The 20591-nt window shown below is 36.2% G+C and overlaps 1 protein-coding gene across 1 annotated transcript; it reads right to left on the reverse strand.

Moving 5' to 3' along the window:
• Window positions 1-16571: 16571 nt before the first annotated feature.
• Window positions 16572-19773, reverse strand: FOXL3 (forkhead box L3). Its single transcript, XM_072416790.1, has 3 exons — window positions 19666-19773; window positions 18809-18977; window positions 16572-17784 (listed from the first exon to the last, which is right to left on the reverse strand). Exons 1-3 carry the CDS (start codon window positions 19770-19772, stop codon window positions 17314-17316), a joined length of 747 nt encoding a protein of 248 aa, XP_072272891.1. The 5' UTR covers window position 19773; the 3' UTR covers window positions 16572-17313.
• Between the last annotated feature and the right edge of the window lie 818 nt (window positions 19774-20591).

A 20591-nucleotide genomic window follows, 5' to 3' on the forward strand; every position in this document is an offset into this window, starting at 1 on the left:
CTCCAAAGAAAATGTCAAATATCCGGCTTGTGTGATTGGCTGAACCAAATAAAGAGAGAGAGGACACAGATCCTTCCTGTCACACAAAGACTGAAGCTGGGGAGGAGAGAATCTTTCCCATCCTTAGAGACATGAATGGAAGGATGGATCACCGAGTGTAGGACATGGCACCCTACAAAGATAGGTATTGGTTAATAATAAAGAACAATAAAGGACTTTATCCTATGGTGTGGTTATTTCTAGGATTTCTTAAACTCTTTCTAGAAATGGGGTGCTGTTTATACTCAATTCCCAGGGTGTGGTTGCAGAAATGTTGGGCCCCCTATTAAAGGGGGTTTCCACGTTCAAAATAAGACCTACCAAAGACCCCGTAGAACACTGGGCCATGTTGTAGGAAACAGTTTCCTGGGAGAGGTCTGTTTTCTTCTAAAAAGGATGCTACCCACTTTTTGCACCCTTCCTTATCGGATTAAACAGATTCCTGAGAACCTTGTGGATACAAAAAGGGCACACATTCTTACTGCTGCATTTGTTATCCCAAACCTATTAATGGGTCTGATTTAAATTAAATGGGGTGAAGGAACCCACACTATTTTTTTTACACTTACTTTTGTTTAGCCTTCAGTCAATCCAGCAAAGACAGGGTTGTCAATTTTTTCTGACTTTTACAGTGGGAGGAGCAGCTGCCGTACAATATACAATGTACAATATACAATGTACAATAATATAACACCCAGAATTCTGACATTTTATAGTTTCAGCTTGGAAGGGAACAACAGACCCAGCTGGTTTTTAGAGTATGACAATAAGGCATAAAACATTTTACTAGCCTTCCAGAAAAAATGTAATTCACCATTTTAGGAAATTTCCATTGGCAAGTAAACTGCCTAGCCAAAGACAATCTCCAAGACGTTCTTTGTAGGGTTCTTTCAGTTGGTCAGGTCCAAGTTCAACAATGTCTGTGCCTAAAAACTGAGGCCAGCTGACATCCTGAATATACTGAATAACCAAGTTTTTTCCTTCCTGATAGCATGAGCGTATTCCAAGATGGCAATACCCAGATTCATTGGGCTCAAATTGCGAGTGGAACATAATTTTCATACATAGATTGGCCACCCCAAAATCCAGACCTTAACCCCATCGAGAATATTTAGGATGTGTTGTAGAAGACTTTACACAATGGTCACAGTGTATAACTTTTTTTTTTTTTTTGGCCAGGTGTATCAATCGCTGCCCTGGGAAGAGTAATCCTGTATTAGTATTCATTCATTGATTGCAAGCAGTTAAAATCACATTACCAGATTTAATAATAAACAGGAGAATATCTAGGGAAAAAAATATTAAATTGTTTAAATGATGTCAAAGTGCAATAACAGCAATATTCTTTTTTTCGAATTTCTCTGTACACAACTGCAGATCCCTAATTAAACACAAGATGGCAGAAAGTTTCTGTTCTTGAAGTTTTCCCAGCCAATTTACATTCCTAATATGAAAAGATATTTAAACTGAATTGAGAAAAACAGCATCCAGCAGATTGGTTCCAATTTCATTCTGGCATCTATCTTGTGCAGCTGACTGTTCTGTTTTCTATATCACTGTTGTAGCCATCATCCTCATCTTCTGAATGAGTCTTCCACAGCAGTTTTATAGTAACAGTGCATGCATTGCATTTATTGTATGACTGCGCACATTGGATGGGAGACATTGTACAACACAAAATAATGTGTTAGGCTATTGCAATGCCATTCATAGGTCCTCTGAGAACCCTGCTAAAGCTGGATGTACTGGATCATTCTGAATGTTATATTTAATTACATTACTCAAAACTTTTTATTAGAGGGAAGAGTAGAATTATTTGCTAACAGTATATAGAACAATGACACACCCCTGTCATGCCCATATAAACTGAATAGCATTTATTTAGTTTTTGTTTATTTTATTTTTTTATAACTTCAATTCTTTTACATAAACTTTTCAGAATAACAAATGGATTCAACTAAAAAAATGAAAAATTAAAAAAGGTTTAGTGCAAAATAACCCTTTTTCAGTTAAATAATACTTTTTTAATGTGGTTTATATATCTACCCAAAAAGAGGAAAACCTGAGCAGGATAGAGGAGATAGCAGAACAGAAGGACTTGGTTCTAAACAGGGCTAATATGTAATTATGATTATGAATATGAGTAGTTTCTTGACTGCCCCTAACACTAAAATATTAAATAAGCTGAAACATAATAAAGCAAAACTACTGCCAAATGAACATTGCATTCAAATGTAAATCAAATAGAAATTCAATATGCATCTTCAATCCAAGGATTTCTCCTGCAGTACTTTTTTCTGTCATTAGATGTCCTCAGTTTGTCATCCTATTTAACCCACTTCCTCTGAGCCCAGGCCAGACTGGACATTCTCTAGTCTATGGCTGGACAGCGATAAGAGAAGTAGCTCAGTGATGAGCTCACCACTATGTCCCAATTGCCGTCTTGTGCTGTATCTTCCTTTTACACTCCTACTACAAGGTCATATGTGGGCACTTACACTTGCATTTAGTGATGCATCTACGTTTACAGAGTTGTACTCATGTGTGCCTTTTATATTTGCCTATTCAGATACATTTTAAATGTTTTATTTTTTTTTTAACTGCAGCTTTTCAAGGAATACCAAGTTATCTTTTCATGGAGGTCCTTCTTTATTTTTATTCTAATAATGCAAATTCCCTAGAGGCAGCAGCATCAGTGGTCTTCCTTGAAAATGTAGCATTTAAAAGGAGGATATAATGCTGTTACTGACCACCAATTTAAAGATAAAGACCATCTCAAGGGTTCCTCTAGGGTACAAGTGTCAAGAAGGGCTGCACCTGAGTATGTGTACAATTGTACTAGCTATCAATTTCAATTAGACATTTAGGCGTTGTAACACATAGGGACAGATTGCTTTTATGAAAGCGCTCCAAGGCTGGAGAGGATACACTTTTATCAGCGAAGCTGGGTGATCCAGCAATCCTGGAATGGATCTGGTCCAGGATAGAAACCATTTGCTAACAAATAGCAAATCTCCAGTCTTGGAGAGCTTTATTAAATCAGGCCATAGAATCAAATTGAACACATAATGAATTGAATGAAAATAACAAAACAACTAGTGAATTAATTGGTAACGGGCTATCAGGTCCTAGATCCCATATTTTACACAATGCAGTGATTGGCATACCTTGGTAAATTTTGTACACTGCATCGGTAGACAGATTTATCCTCCCGAGTATGGATGGGTCTACAGCCATTCCCCTCAGTTGTCGAAAGAAATGTTAATTAGTGACATCACCCTGCACAGAGGTTTTAATTCAAATTAGTTAACTTTAATTAAATCATTTCTTTAGGTGGGTCTAGTTGAGAGGATATGTAAAGTGCCATTGCTGACCTGGTTTAAAAAAAAAAATACAGATTGCCTGGTGGATGTTCTGATCCTCTGCCTTTAAACCTTCTAAAAGGCATTTCTTTTTATCACTGAGGTTACCCATTATATTGTTGGTGGTCAAGTATTCTGACTTTTACAAAAGTCAATGTGATTTTACTAAAAACACATAAACATGTATATGAAAAAGACATTGGAGGGATATAAATATTGGTGTGGGTTTGATGTTGGTAGATATGGGAATGTGGTGGAGATTGGGTGGGTTAGTTCCACTCAGGGGCATTAGGGCAAAAGTATAAAGCTTTAGAGCAAAACTAAATTTTCACTTGTGAGGCTTACGGACATACTTGCCAATCATGGAAAAAACATTTTGTAGACACCCTGCGGTGATGACAGTTTCAGGAGCCTGTCACCGCTGCATCTCATGTTTGCTGACAGTTCTTCTGGGTAAATGAAATTCTCTTTGGTTATTGGGCAGTCACTGATTAGCAGCATTAGTAGAAAGTCTTTGTGAGGACACTTGAATTGTAGTTCATAGGAAGTAGGGAGTGAGAAATTGTAGGATATTATTTATTACCAGGAAATGAAATGGCAAGGGATATGTTTTTGAATCTATAACAGTTAGTTATTGAAGGCAGTATAAAAAAAAATCACTAATTACCATGATTATTTTGAGAATTTGCCTATTTCAATTTTTGTTGAAAGTGCACTTATCCTTTTGTTAATAATCTGTCTAGGGTACCTTCAATTGTAGCATTTGAATGGGTTTACTCCACAATCAAAAATAAAGAGGAGATATTGCTGGGAATGTGGGAATATTGTAAATTCCCTGGAGAACTGGGCATATACTGGATATAGCAACATAATTACACTTGTACTAGAGACTGGCTTCGGAGGGCTGGGGCACACATGTTGGGTAAATGCGCATGTGGACTCTCAGTTAAGTGGACTAGAGCATAAGCCAAAGAATAGGTACTGAGAGGTTAAAGCACATATACTGCGTACTGGGTGCTGAGAAACATGTCTAGGAACTGGGCACTAAGGATATATGATTGTTGGGTATTTTATTGGTTTTATTGGTGTGTTGATTGGTTAAAAAATGTCTATGGAATTTAGGACCTATCTATGAGCCATTTAACAAACAAAATTCTGGCGTGTTTATTGGGTGTGATCTGGTCTAAGATGGGTTAAGGTTTTGGGGAGTGAAGGGGTTTTGTTGGTAGAGGTCTGCGAAACTCTGCTTTGCCACAGTCATGATGAAGAGGCAAGGATTCTCTGGATTCTGACCCTTATCTTCCAATCGTGTCCAAATTGTCGTTCTTAGCTGACAGGAATCTATTGTCTGTGCATTTGGTGTTCATTGATTGTATCAAATATGTTCATTTAGAAGTTAATATTGTGATCTTGCAGTGTCTGATCAGCCAATACCATATAATAAGTCTTGTGAGGAATGTAGTAATATTGTTATTACAAGTATTATTATTATGTAATGACCATTAAGGTATTTTAATTGCTCCCACTGCAGGTCTGAACTTGGTCTAAATGGTTTCTGGTCAAACTGACCCTGGTATACTTTTGTGAGTTTTTTGAAGTTTGGTTTAAAAAACAAAGCATCTCCTACTGCCCATGGAATGAAAGAATAAGGAACATATGGGATGGGGGAGCATATATTCAACTGTACGGAAAGCTTTGCATCCTGTAGCAGTATTAATGTACGGCCACCATAAGAGATCTACCTAGCATTGGTTGACCTGAATGTTCAACGACATAATACATTTCTAAAAAAAAAGTTAAATTGCCAACAGTGATTTCTTCCCTTTTACAAAGGTCCTTTTTGGTAAAATGACTTAAATGGGTTTATGAATTAGTGTAACAAAAATATTGTTACAAAGTCTAAATTACATCTCAATCAACGTTAAAGGACGTTTGACATTTCTGTTTGATTTATGTATTAACCTTTCCATCTAATAGTCTAACATTTACTGTTTTCCCTGTTCTTTATAAGTCAGTAACCTTAAAGCTCGTTGCAGGCAGCGGACTGAGCTAATTGTGTTTTTCTAGCGTGATCAAATAACTGGAGCTTTTGATCCCTCCACTATGACTATTAAATTGTAACCGAGAGACGCGTCAATGTGCCGGCAAGTTTCAGGCCCGCTGGGACATTCATCATTTAAAGGGAAGCTTTCATAAAAAAAATGACTTTAAAGCACCCAGGGCCAACTGACATCATCACAGTCCTTATTTTATCACACTGTGTCCCGTAATATTGCCGATTCCTGTTTAAATTAGAGGCTTTTGTGTGGGGAAACTTTTGATGACCTGTGTAATCAAATAGAAATTGCTTGTCAGTAAGAAATAATCACAGTAGGTACATGGTAATTAGCAATTATTTCCAGGGCACTTGAATATCACAATGATACAGCTTTACCTTTACTGCAAATTCAAAGAAAAAATCAAACATGGTATATATTGTATCTATATATTAGATTTGACGGCTGCATTAAATTTGCTGTTCCTTAATGTCTACATTTTTACATGACTCTACAGCCATTGAGGTCCCACAGGTTGGTCTTCAAACATGGCTGACCTGTCCTTCTCCATTACATTGTGAATTCAGAATTTAACTCAGTGTAAGGGCATTGTTTTATTCTCTGCACTTAACCAATATTAAAGTAATTTTAATGAGCGTAAAACTTTATGTTACAAGGCATTCAAGTAGGTAACCATTGTTTAAAATTTTGGGGGGGGTTTTAGTTCCTTAGGTTGTTCTTATATAACTTTTATATGTATGCAATCAGTTAAATCATATTTCATTGAACCATGTAACCGCATCTCTAATTCATTAGTTATTCTATCATTCAAACTGTATTATAAATGGCCATAGGGTTATCCATATTTGCCCCTCTGAGCCACACATCTTGTAAGAGGAAGTGGATAGTGGTGTCTAACTGTGCTAGCCAATCTGAAGACCAGCCTGGGGACATTACCAAGGAAACTAACCAAAATTGTGTATTTATTCCTTACTATGTTTTTATAGTAAGATTGTTTGTTTCTAGCTGTTCCTATGATTTCCAATGCTATCCTTCTTCTACAATAAATGCCATGCAAATTGTCATCACAAATCTTCTGCTCATGTCGCCATGTTTGAAAATTTGTGTTTTCTTTTATGCTCCCAAGACAAGAACACTGCATTTCTGGCAAGTTTAGCAGGTAATTTCTGTATATGCTGAATATGTTCTTAGTATGAAAAGTGCACTTCAGCAGCCACATCTAGGGACGTATATACTTTTTTGGTGTAAGTTTTTGATAAACTCTAACTAAACTATAGGTAAAACCCAGGTAAAGGGTTCCAACTTAAACATGAAACTATCTATGTAAGAAAATCCTTAGACCACCTACAATGTATTCTTGGTGTGCTAACATTTGAAAATTTGCTTCAGTTTAAAGGCTTACTCAGAAAAATTTGCTTCCTACCATAATTCTGCACCCCACCACATTTTCTGGCAATTCCTAGCTGTAATTTGGCTGAATAAATACAGCTCTTACAGCTGCTGCTGTTGAAAAACAGGACTTCTGACATTGGTCCTGATTTATGAAAGCTCCCCAAAACTGGAGAAGATAGACTATCATGGGGAACCTGTGTTATCCGGCAAAACTGGAATGTAGCTGGTCCAGGACTGAAAACTTTTGCTAACTAATAGTGAATGAAGATTTTTAAGAAGTCTATTCTATGTTTTCTGGATCATCCAGGTTCCCCCATATTGGTCTATATTCTCCAGTCTTGAAGAAATCAGACCCGTTGCATATTAGGTGTACATACCCTTGATCATAAGGATGTAAGGAACTGATTGGAGGTTGGAAGAAATTCTGATTTTGTTTTTTACAGAAGGGTCCCGCTCCCTACAGAAAGGGTCAAATGCCTATTTTGGGAAAGGGTATCCAGTTTAGGAGGAACCCCTGTCTTATTCTTTACTTCTATACCAAAGGGTGCTCAGTGCAGGTCTATTACCTCTGCATTGTATGGGATGATGCTGATCCCCTGCCTACAATCCCGAGCTTCAGGCAGTGCAGCATAGCACCACTTGTTGCAGGATCAATATGGCCTGTGGCCATATGTGCCATTCCCTTTGGATTGAAAGCGGTCAATTCAAAGTTTATCTAAACCCAAGAACAAAAATATATTATTTGTCAGTTTTTCAGGCTGTAGATGTGGTGGCTGCCCCCACGATTTACTTGTATCCATTGGGTATGTTCTCTAACTATCCTGATCACCAGTATTATCACCAGTAATTCAAAGAATGTAAGTGAGAATCAAACATTTTGAGTTGCCAACAGAACAGGAACTGAAGAAAAAACCTGGAGAAAAAAGTGGTTAAAACCTATAAGAAAAAAAAGAAAAAATGTTTTGCTTTAGAGTTGAAGAATTGAAGAAAAAACCTTTTAATGGGGACACAAAATTGATGCAATGCAAAATGGAAAAATCTCCCTAATGGCCACCCCCCCCCCACAAAAAAAAAAAACAAAAAAGAAAAAAAAAAAAAAAAAAAACTGAAAGTGATTAATACCTATGGCAAAAAATGAAAAAAATGTTTTGCTTTAGACGTACATTATATTAATCTTTGCTGATTTAGAACACTGATTTGAAATATCAGTGTATGCAGAAAATTAACCATTACATAGCCATGCTAAAAATTTAGTTTAAAACTGAAACAAAAAAGTTGCATGGTTATATCATACAATGTAAATATACCAATGTAATGTGATTTTCCAACCAACATTTCAATGGCATATCAGTTGGGAAATCAGTCAGGGGCTGAATCATTATTTCCTATATCTGGACTGAGTATTTGCATTCTGAATTTGCATTCTAAACAGTATTGGGCTTTCATTTTCCCAGCCTTGCTATAACAAATGTTTTACAGATTTTGTAGAGTAATGATAGATTTCAATAAATAAATGCTTCATACCAATTTACAAATGTCTCATATGCTCTGGACTTAGTACCAGCACCTTGTATGCCAACATCAAAACATTAACCCAATTTTCAGGAATAGTTAATCTGTCATATATTGTATAGGATGTAAATTTCCAAACTAAACCTTACTAGTTAAATTCTGTGTAGTCCTAAGAATGGTAAATGTCAACGGTGTTCCAACCAGCCATGTGAAAAATAAAATCATTATGTTGGGCCGATACAGTTAGTGAGCAGTTGCTTACGATTCTCTTTAAATAAAATCAAACTTGTATTGTACATTAGGGTACCAAGGCTGTTTATTTGCAGTTTTTAACTTGCCTTTCACTTCAGGCTATGCAGAAAAGCATAAATTTAAGAAGCCCCCAGTTGTATTGTATAAAGTTTGGGTATCTCGAAGTATTGCTTTAGTAAAAACAACTCAACATTGCATTCTAATATACTGAAAATAACAGATTTTTTCAGAAAATTAAATCTGTATTAATGGAAAAGTATAAATACTGAATAATTGCAAAGTTAATTTTAAACTGTGCCATGCATTTTTAATTTGGAATATTTCTTTAGATTAAAATTTATCTATAGGCACAAAAAACCCTGGGCAAAAAGATATCACGTGAATAAGAGAGCTACTCTACCTGCCAAAGTTTTCTGTCTATCCACTCATCTCATTTTGCTCCATCTCCTACCAACATGCCCTTGCTTAACACATGAACACTACATAAAAACTGATTCCTTGTGCTGCTTCTCCCTCCCTCATTTTAAGAACTGCTGCATAGGGGATTGCAAGTGGCTGATATCAAGCCATGGCTTCCATGTAATGTTGTCCCTAGGTAAAAGTATGAGGGGGGACCCAAAAAAACAGGACTTTTACAATAGCAAAATTTTAATTAAAAATTTTTCAAACAATTTACTAGTCTCCTATAAAGTACTGCCTTTGGTAGACAAACACATGTCCAATTTCTTTTTTCACTGATCAAAACATTTTTGGAAGTCCTCAACTGGGATACTATTTTGCGATGTTGTCATAGCAGCGATCACGTTGTCCACACTGTTAAATCGGCGTCCTTTCAAGTCCCTTTTTATTCTGGGGAACAAGAAAAAGTCACAGGGGGCCAAGTTCAGTGAGTAAAGGGGGTGGGGCATGAGTGTCATGCCCTTACTTGTCAAAAACTGGCGAGTTCACAAGGCTGTGAGTGCCGGGGCATTGTCATGGTGAAGGAGCAAATCGTGGGACTGCTACAATTCCGGTCTTGTCCTCTAAACTCTCTCTCTCAGCCATCTTAAGACCCCAGATAGTACTTTTGGATGACTGTCTGACCCCTTGGAATGAATTCCTTGTGCACAATGCCTCTAATGTCAAAGAAGCAAATCAGCATCTTTTTCACATTCAATCTCACCTGTCTGGCTTTTTTGGGCCTTGGCGAACCAGGATTCTTCCACTGGCTTGATTCTTGTTTTGTTTCAGGATCATACCCGTAACACCAACTCTCATCACCTATTATGAGCCTTGGCAAGAAGTCTGGGTCACGTTCAAGCTAAATTTTCAAGTCTTTGTACACATTGAGTCAAGTATTTCGCTGGACATCAGTTAGCAGATGGAGGACAAATTTAGCTGAAAGACACCTCATGCCTAAGTCTTCTGTCAAAATGCGCTGCACTGAGCTCCATGTCACTCCTGTAGCTTCTGACAACTCGTCAGTTGTGTAATGGTGGTCTTCGTTGATTTTTTCGCAGATTTTTTCAATGTTCTCGTCGTGCCACTTGCTTGAAGAGCGTCCAGAACATGGTTAAACCTCAATGCTTACATTTCCTATTTTGAAAAGGGGAAAACCATTCGAAAACTCCCGTCCAACTAGAGCTTTTTCTTTGAAAGCCATCTAAATAATTTGTAATGATTCAATTGGTGTTTTGCCAAGAAGAAAACAAAATTTCAAACAAGTTCTTTGCTCCCTGAAATTTGACATCACAATCACTGCCTGAGGAGTGAGATCGTTTCACAGAGGCGTCCACCTGGCTACTGGGATCAGGGAACAAGCACTGACCTTAATCAAACTCCACTCACACTCCAGCCACAAGGAGAACAGTCCTGTTTCTTTTGGGTCCCTTCTCGTAGATAGTAGTTGGCTGCTTTGGAGGGAATTTGCACTGCCCATGTAGAGAAACTACAGTAATTGTGAAAACCAGCACATCTTGGTGCACATCTTTAAATGGTCCACGCCAGTTTTAAATTTGTTGTATGTGCACACAGTAAACGTGGGTAATAATTTGGGCATTGTTATGGAGTTGATCTGTTTTTTGAGGGAAAAGGTATCTTTTAGATTTTTTTGGAATGTGTCAGTGGAATGTTGTGCCAATCCTGCCAAAAGACCATTGGTGAAGTCAGGTACTGATGTTCAACAAAAAGACCTGACTTACATTTGGCATTACAACAAATTATAAAAAAAGTTATCAGCTTGATTAGTTTTATTAAATGCTGCTCTACTTATGAAGAGTAAATAAGACCTTCACTGATGAAGGATAATCTGATTAACACTGATTCACCCTTTTGGAGATCTTGTTTCACCTATTGAAACACATGGGTCTGGAAGATTCTCCATCAGGGAATGTTTCAGTAAATGTCAGATTCACTGTTTTATAAATAGACCCCTTGGACTTCCACCCTGGTTTTCTTTAGACAGCATTATTTTTTTGCAGTGATTTTCCTTTCCTGAATCTTTTCTGTTTTTGACACCAACAATTGATTATTTTTTTCATAGCATCTAGGGATATATTCTGTTTCCTCCATAACATCCTTCAGTTTATGTTTCATCACAACTGCTGTATCCACTGAAAACAGAAGCTATGTTTATCCTGCTCCAGGTCCTATATTAGAGGAATAATCCGCTTGGTTTGTAGTAGGAAAAAATAATTTATGGTAATTTGCCTGCTTGTAGCATATGGCTGAGCCTCTAACTTTCCTAATAGAAACTTAGTGATCCGTATCAATCTGGTGACTGACGTTTGCTCAGGGGTAATATGATATTAATGTTCATATTGGCGATCGATCGGGAGATATGCAAGAAAAGCATATGAAATTAAATTATAATTGCACTGGGAAAAGTCTGATCTGGCTAAGATATTTAAATAAGGTCACGACGCCTGCACCTGGCTTATGTCGTTCAATATTAAATGCCATTCAATTGGAGCCCTGAACAGGCCTAGTGCATACCTGCCAAGAAACTGAACAGTATTTTGTGCCATCAACCTCTGAAAAATGATTGATATCCTTTTATAAAATCAAATTCCAGACAATATGAGTGTGCAGTTTTTCTATCATGATATTACAATAATGTAAAATATGCGGCATGTTTTTAGCTCACAGGCATCAAAACAAGCCTACTTTTCTGGTTTTGTGCAAAATTTGACAACCTAATTTTACAGAGTGACTAATGTAAGGTTTGCATTTAATGAAGCGTACCTATGAAAAGGTCATCAGATATGTTTGGTTTGTAGGCACCGCCTTAGGTTAGCTTGACCTTGAATGGTTGATCCTATGCCAATGTTTAATTGTGTTGTTTACCTTGCTTTATAAAAGTCCCCTGATTCTATGTGTAAATAAAACAGAGCATGAACATTGGGTCTTTACCTATATTTCTTTTTATTCTGGCAAATATAATAGTTTCTATCATTTAAGAAGATTCTAGCACACAATGTAAAAGAATAATCCTGCAGGGACAGTAAGAATCCTTTCTAGTGGAGAGACTTGGCATTTTATCTCGTACAGTTATAGTTCTGCATCCACCAAAGACAGAAATAAAAACTCATTATGGGCTGACCTTACTCAAGTAGATTTTAAATTGAAAATACAGAAAGTACATTATAACTTGTGTTTTCTCTAAGGTTATAAAGCATTTGGAAGGACAATGCCTTACGTTATATTCTGGAGCAGAGAACCACTCGTTGATGCCGATTTTAGGCTGGACTCATCTTAAGGTCATGGAACATATGACTTCCTCTTTTTTCTTCCCAGCATTTTGTGTGTGAAATTTCATTGGAATTTAAAGAAAAAATGAAACCAATAAGTAATGTCTACTTTTGGAATCACGGTCTGAAATTACACAAATGTAGCAGCTCCAGGATACCCTCCTACAAAGGGCTGTACAGAACATGCATTGATGGGATAAATAAAAGGACTGGTATGTAATTATATTAAAGTGAAATAAAATATAATTTTTCTTTCTTTCTTAGAAACCTTTTAAATAGAACTGCTTAGTAAAATGGCACATTTTATGCCTCTTGCTGCACCGTAGAGATCTACAGTCATGAGAATTAAGCACACATAATAGAAGTTGTTGATCAATTTGAACAGGCAAACTTTAGATTTTCTTTTAAATCGTGCCAAAGGTGCTATAGTTGTAAAATGTGCTTTCCAATTACGTAACCTTATATATACCTTGAAGCATATGTTGTCCTTTTTAGCAGAATAGCATTTTGCATAACTATACACCAGTTTCTGACATCCATATATGATCATTGTGTCATGCAATATTCCTTTAGTTATAATATGTTTTAGGGTTTACTTTGCCCCACAATATTTCAATGGGATTCAGATCAGGGCTTTGACTAAGGCCAGGCCTTAACCCTTTATTGCTTCTATTTGAAGCCATTGGTTGGTGGAGTTGTTAGCCTGCTATGGGTCATTATCATATTGAAACATATGATTGTGTATCAAATTCAACTTTTGGACAGATGGCATCATACTGTCATTAAAACCATATTTCACAACATCAAACCATAACATTTCCACCACCATGCTTAACAGTTGGTATGAAGTTCTCAAATGCTGTCATCAGTTTGTGTCATACATGTCTATTATTGAGGCCAAACAAATCCATTTTCATTGGTTTATTATTCCACAGCCTTCTCTTTGCCTATATGTTCTATAGAAACATGAAGTCTACTGTATATTCTGTTTGAACAGCAATGATTTTTTCCTGCCACCTTCTTTGCAGATTAAATGAGTTTAAAAAAATGATTTTTTTTTCTGATTGAACACTTTCAGTCTGATTTAATAAATCCCCACAAGGCTGGAGAGGATACACTTTCATCAGTGAACCTGGGTGATCCAAAAAATCTGGAATGGCTTTCTTAAAGGTAATTTGCTATTTGTTAGCAAATGTTTTTAATCCTGGATCAGATCCATTCCAGGTTTGCTGGATCCCCCAGGCTCACTGATGAAAGTTTATCTTCTCCAGTCTTGGAAAGCTTTAATAAATCAGACCCTTTGACATTAAGGCTAAATACACATGTTAAAGGAATGTTGCTTAAGATGAGTGATTGTGATAATCTAGGACACTGACCTCTGTCCTTTCCTATGGAGGGGCCACAACTTTTGTGCCCCTTGCTCATCCTTCCCTTCCCTCTTCATGGAACTAAATAGCTCTGTGTATAAAGCGCTTGTCTGATCTAAGGTTACTGTAAACAATCAGGAAAGATAGTGTCCAACAATGTTATTCTAACTGTACAAAGCTTAATTGTTGTAAGAGTTACCTACAATTTACTTGAATTTTCTGGGTGGGCGGTCAGCTCTGGGACTAAATTTAATAGGATGATGATCAACAGGTGGCTAACATTTGCTGGAATGGTGGTCAGCAATTGAACTAAATTTTTTAGGCTAGTGGTCAGCATTTGGACCACATTTGCTGGAGGGTGGTCAGCTCTTGGGCTAAATTTCATAGCATTGTGGTCCTGGTGAGATATGTAGATTTGGTAAATACTCTATTCCTAACCTCATATTGAGGGTTAGGGGAAACTCCCCTACTGGTGTTATAGACAACAGTAAGGGCCTAGAGGGTAACTGCAGCAAAACCCACTGCAATTAACACTGAAAAAATCCATATTAGATGGCATTGGGCTAATAATAGAATAATAATAAAAAAAAATCTCTAAGAAACTGAAGCTTTTCAGAGATAAAAAGAAACCGCAAGTAGAAAATCATTTAACACACACCATAACCATTAAGCATTACTTTACAATAACAGCCACTTTATACACATCCACAAGAACTGTGTAACAAACATCATAAAGGTCTACAAGAAGACATTTTAAAGAGACGAAAAATAAACTATAAAAAATATTATACATTACAACTGATATAACGACAAATTGACTCTGCTGACTGCATCGTTAATGAAAATGCAATACTAATGATAGATTTCCTACAGCAAAGCATTTACAAAGGACAATAAAATACGGGAATGCTTAGTTCCGTTTAACTGCATTGTAAAAAACACAAATCAGACACAAACATACTGCATGCAGTCATATACAGTAAGTGCATTTATCTATTTAAAATAATCTATAAAAATATAGAGTCTGTCTATGTATTAACAACATATTTAATAACTTAATTTCTGTTTTATAGGTCTGTGCAAAGCAAAATGTTTTAATACCCATATAAAGGTGACATTATGGCTTTCTAATCTCGTGCTAAGTGGGTATGGTTGGTGGATGATTAGGAAGCTTGTGGATTTTATGTCACTCTGTAGTGTATTATAATCAGGCTGTACATCCCATACAGGCAAATTAGGCACAAGCTTGCGGCTTCACTGCTCAGGGGAAGGCAATTTTCCTACTTGTTTTTCTTAGCCTTTAATCACGGCCTCTCCTTCAGATAAGAAATAACAATTTATATTCTTAGGTACTAAAGTATAGACTTGTATGGTGTATTTACTCATTTAAAGCTGAAGTTTGGGCACTTCAATATAAATATATCCCTCAATAGACTCAAAAGGGATAAAAACATAAAAGTAGTAGTGGCATCATCACTGTGCTTGTCATAAATGTGGGATGGACCATGTGCTATTACAAGCTACCTGCAGAAGTCTATAGGGGACAGATACAAGTTACCCAGCACAAAAAGAGAGAGCTCGAGTGACTGGTCCTTAGTACAGAAATGTCTTACACAGAGGCTACATTTCATACTGTATAGCACATCTGTAAAATAAATACACAAAGCCCGTCAAGATTCCAAGAATACTTATAACTTTGTTTTGCTTTTTGTGCTTTTGCTTTTTATTATGTATTATTGTAGCTTGTTTAAGTAGTTCTGGATCTAAACTGGGTTGGATTTTTTTCCATGTTTTTTTTTTACAGCATATAGTTTATTCTTTCTTTTCTATCGTTATAACACCTCAGACCGGTTCCAGTCTCTTTCCCCGTCTACATGAACTCACTGCAGTGTAGATTAAGCATGATTGCCCTAGATCAGTTTCCTGATGACATGGAACCATGGACCATTCCTGTGCAACATGTGTAGACATGGCCAATAGTAGTCTCCATTAGGGGCACTAATGGCAATGCAAAAACTCAATTTGGATACAGGTCTTGACACCATATAACATATAACCTGCATGGTACAATCACCAGGGATTATTGAAAAAAAATATGCACATGGATGCAACTTTTGAAATTGTATTAACATGTTAAAGCATTTTTGAGATTTTAGTGATCTGGTCTATGCCAGCTCCAGACAAAACTTGTTTGAATATAGTTCTTTACTTTAATATTAGACTAAGGTGAGATTAGATCTTCCAGACTTTTTTGTTACGTGTTTCAGAACATAACGTGATATCTTTAGCCAATGGAGGCAAATACTTTTTTCTTTTGTTCACTGTGGTTCCATCTACCCCAGGATGCAAAGTGTAGGCACACGTATTATAAGCATTTGATTCACTCCCTTGCCTTCTATGGTGTCTATGGGAATTGGGCACATAACCTGTTTAACATGACAGCAGGAGAAGTCCATCTCCCACAGGCAAATGGAACAACATATATGTGAAATAAAAAGAACTCAATACGTATTAAGAGAACCTCTGACTTTGACCTGCATAGTCTACAAAAGCATGTGCTGACAACATTTGTCTTCCAATTTAAATGTCAAGGCTGTTTTATATAACAGATCCTTTTCTTTTTTCTATAATCACTGACAAATATGTAAAAGAGAAACATGTATTGTGAAGATGACTCTTTTCCTACTCACTTCCATTCCTACTCTACAATTTCTGTAAATTAAATACTCTGATTTACACACACGATAATACCTTAAATGATATATTTATGATTGGTAATCTATTAAGTTTTTTTTATAATTTGAATTAGTGAATTGTTTAGACAAAATATTTCTTTCGTTAGGTTCCCTGGCTTCCCAATATTTGACTTTACATGGTATATGGTATTTTAATATTTACTTTATATATTATTATAATATGTTTTATAACAACAAACTTGAATACTCCGGCCTTATGTTTGAAGTATAATAAATGTTCAAATTGAAATAGGAAGTCTGTAATAAACAATGACTATGTAATGCTTCCATCCCCACACAACACATCAAGAGGTAATAGACTGTTTAGTTCAGGGTAAAGATCCTGTTCTGGGTATGTGGTCAGATACTTGATGTCCCCATGTACAATGCAGGACTGGTGATCCTGCATTTTATATAATGCATTTTGGTGAAACTGCAACCAAGCAATCAATTGGCTATGTGGAACAAGCTGTGAGGCAGGGAGTAAGCATGCAATAACATACTTCTGGTTATTCCTTACCATCATAGACTAGCATTTAAGCCTTATTTTGCTGGTAAAGGGGAAGGTAATATACTTAATGATATTCATCTTAGATGCTTCAAATCTACATAGCTTGAGTCTCTTATTGTATTTCGTGGGTGAGTGCAACTTATCTTTCCATACCAAAACATGAACCAGATTACCTAGAGCATATAATACTTTTTGAAAGTTTGTTGTCTTTGAATTAGTGCTTTGGAAATAATTCGAAAAACACACGGCTTACATTCCTTGACTACAGCTACAAGTGTTCAAGTGTGATATTGATGTACTGCATAACTACCAAGCATTTTATATTGCTTCAGAATCATTGTAGGTGTTCCTTCATGTGTTATAGACTCCAAAGGTGAAAATTCCGTTGTTGATTGTCCAGAATATGAAATTTGTTTTCAAAAATGTTATGTTGGGGTCTTAGAATTGGTAAAGGATCTGGAGCGGATAATATATAATCAATGCTAAATTTGATCTCATCTGTTTTTCCAAGACCAGAAGTACTGGTTTGACTATGTCTGCCGGAGATGGTGGTGGAGAATAGACCATCTGAATCCACTTGTGTTCTTGGTTCGGGTCTATGTTCATGATGAGGTGTTAGATGTTCTGAAGATCCAATAATGGTAAATTCTCCAGAATGAATAGTTTTAGCTAGGGTTTGCTTTCGGCCCTTCTGACATTTTTTCATATTCCTCCTTCTCCGTCTCCTTTTAAAATTACCATTTTCAAAGAGGTCAAGCATTGACTCACATCCAGAGGCAAATGACCAATAGTTTCCTTTCCCCTTTTCATTACCTTCTGTTCTTGGAACCTAAAGGAATAGAATGGATTGTTAGCATTAACATAAAATTTCGGGCATGGAAGCATACCAGCATTGGACATACCATAAGCCTAAAATACAAACCTGCTATAGTACAATATATACGCTATATTATATATTTTATACAGGTAGGATGAACATAATTATATATAATAATAATATAATAATATTGCAATTCTGTAATCTAGTTACTCAGGATTTGGGGATTCTTCACAGTCTATGAAATTGTTCAATAGACTCTCTCAAAAATTGAACCATGGTTTATATGTTTTTTGCCTTCATCTGGATCAACTGTGTCTATAAGTTTCTGTGTATTTTGTGTGTTGGGTAAACCTTCATGCATTTAATTCTACATATATAAAAAAAATAAAACATTTTTTAGGTTCTCTCTTGGCAAATCCATTTGCTCATCAATGTTTTCATTAACCGATATGATCTGCCGCTTAACTGTGAAACATGCCTCATGATTCATACATCACTGCTGTATTGTTCTAATGAATGCATAAGTAAGTAAAAATTCAACTTGAATTATTTTTTTTAATAAAATGTAAAATAAATAATTGATGACAGTAGTCAATCAATGACAGTTGATTTGACGCAATGTCTTTATTGATGATTACATATAGTACAGGTATTAATCGTTACTACCGTGTTCTTTGTTATTCATATTGTTAGCAGACTTAATAATACCTGATTACGTATTCACAAAAAAAAGTAAAATTAATGCCAAAACTGAGAAGACAAGCAACATACAAACTGTATAACAAACAGCCTTTGGGAAACCCATACTCATCAATACTGAATCTACTCACAATTGTCCTGCAATGAACTCAGATTTTCTCTAAATAAAATACATCCTATATAAAGATATTGGAGTGAATGATCATGAAGGTATGCCTCCAAATATTTACTCTACTACACACACTAGTGTCTATATACACTAACACACACAGAAGTACTGATACTGAGCAGACAAAACAATATATCATAGACTCATTTATCAGGTTCTATTTACCTTGACGAAACAGCTGTTCAGAGAAAGGTTGTGTCTTATGGAGTTCTGCCATGCCCTCTGATTTGATCGATAGTATGGAAACTTCTTCATGATAAAATCATAAATCCCAGACAGGGTGACTCTGCTATCAGGACTTTGCTGAATTGCCATTGCGATCAATGCAATGTAGCTATAAAAAATACAGAGTTTAAATTAAGAAAATGTAACCTTTCATGCAACTTTCTCAGGTCATCATGCATGCTATACACACTGATTAGTCAATGACAGCAAGAACCAATGAGTTTCTCAGCTCTGCCTAACTTGGGAAACTTCACAACTTTTACTTACAGTACTTCTTTTACTTTCTTTGGAAATGTAGTATTTATGTTCCTAGTCATGTGTGTATCTATCTATCTATCTATCTATCTATCTATCTATCTATCTATCTATCTGTCTGTCTGTCTATCTATCTATCGATCTATCTATCTATCTATCTTTCTCAATCTATATAAAATCTACTTTATCTATTGATCATTATATAGCTATCTATTGATAAATTATATCTATTGTTCCATTAATCAAATGATTCTATCTTTTGATCAATGTTTCAAATGTATCTACCAATTGATCAAATCTATCAAATTTGTGTGCATATTATTCAAAAGAATAAAGAATGTATTTGCAGTCCAACAATTATCTATTGTTTTAATATATATATATATATATATATATAATCTATTTAGAATAAAACAAACAAAAAAAAACCTAAAAAAGTATATTATTATGTACTAGAAGGTCATAAGTGAATTAAATGTAATCAGTACCTGTAGAAGAGAAGTGTAAATCATTATTTCTAATACTGTGCAGAAGTTTCTTACCTATAAGCAGGTCTGGTGCACTTCTTCTCCTCATCAGAGCTGCAGGTTGGGTAATCATCTCCATCATAGTTGAAGCAGTTATATGGGTATTGAGTGTGGTCAAACATAGTGCAGGTGCTTGTATGGCTCTGGTCTCTGGCTCTGGTATATGGCTCTGGTGTATGGCTCTGGTGACTCTGTTGGTGTGTTGGGTCCTGTATGTTGCAGCTCCTGGGAGGGAGAGAGAGGTGGGATGCTCTGTGTGGCTCTCCCTTTCCAAGCTTGGACTCCCACTCCACTTCCCCCTCCCTTTTACTTGAGTAGAGGTTGTACTCTTAAAATTCCTGACTTCCAGACAGCAAGTCTGTTGGGATTTTTTTGTTTGCATCCAATCTGGATATAAGAAAGACAGCGAATAACTGATTAAATTGGGTAGTTTTATTGTGAACCTTTGAACTTTGCAAAACCTCTCACATTGAAATGTACTCTCTGGGTGGTCCTGATGCAGACAGTAAAGATGTTGGGGAGGAAACAAGGATATTTTTCAGTACAAAAGCAAACAAACCTGATCTCTGCAAATACATATATAAAAGGATTTTTTTTTCTACTTTTGTTAACAGATTGGCTGCTGAGCTATTTTCTGATAACTGAGCATCCTTTGCAGGTACCCACGTCAGTTACAGACCTTGAAAGCTCTGATGCTTCCTGTGCTATAACAGATAGTGATTCCATGCCTTTTAATAAGGAGGCAGCAATATTTTTCAAAAGAGTACAGAGCTGCAGATATGAAGGACCGCTGTCAAGAAGCAGAGTCAAAGGAAAATAGCTGGAGGCTGCAGAGCTGTCTGTGTGTGGGCTTTGATGTGAAGGATGAATTAGTCTAATGGCCTTCTGACTTAGCATCCAAAATTGTAACAATGCAAGAGTTTTCTTTTGCTCTTTGCAAT

This window comes from Pyxicephalus adspersus, chromosome 7 (assembly GCF_032062135.1).
Source record: "Pyxicephalus adspersus chromosome 7, UCB_Pads_2.0, whole genome shotgun sequence".
Taxonomy (NCBI): domain Eukaryota; kingdom Metazoa; phylum Chordata; class Amphibia; order Anura; family Pyxicephalidae; genus Pyxicephalus; species Pyxicephalus adspersus.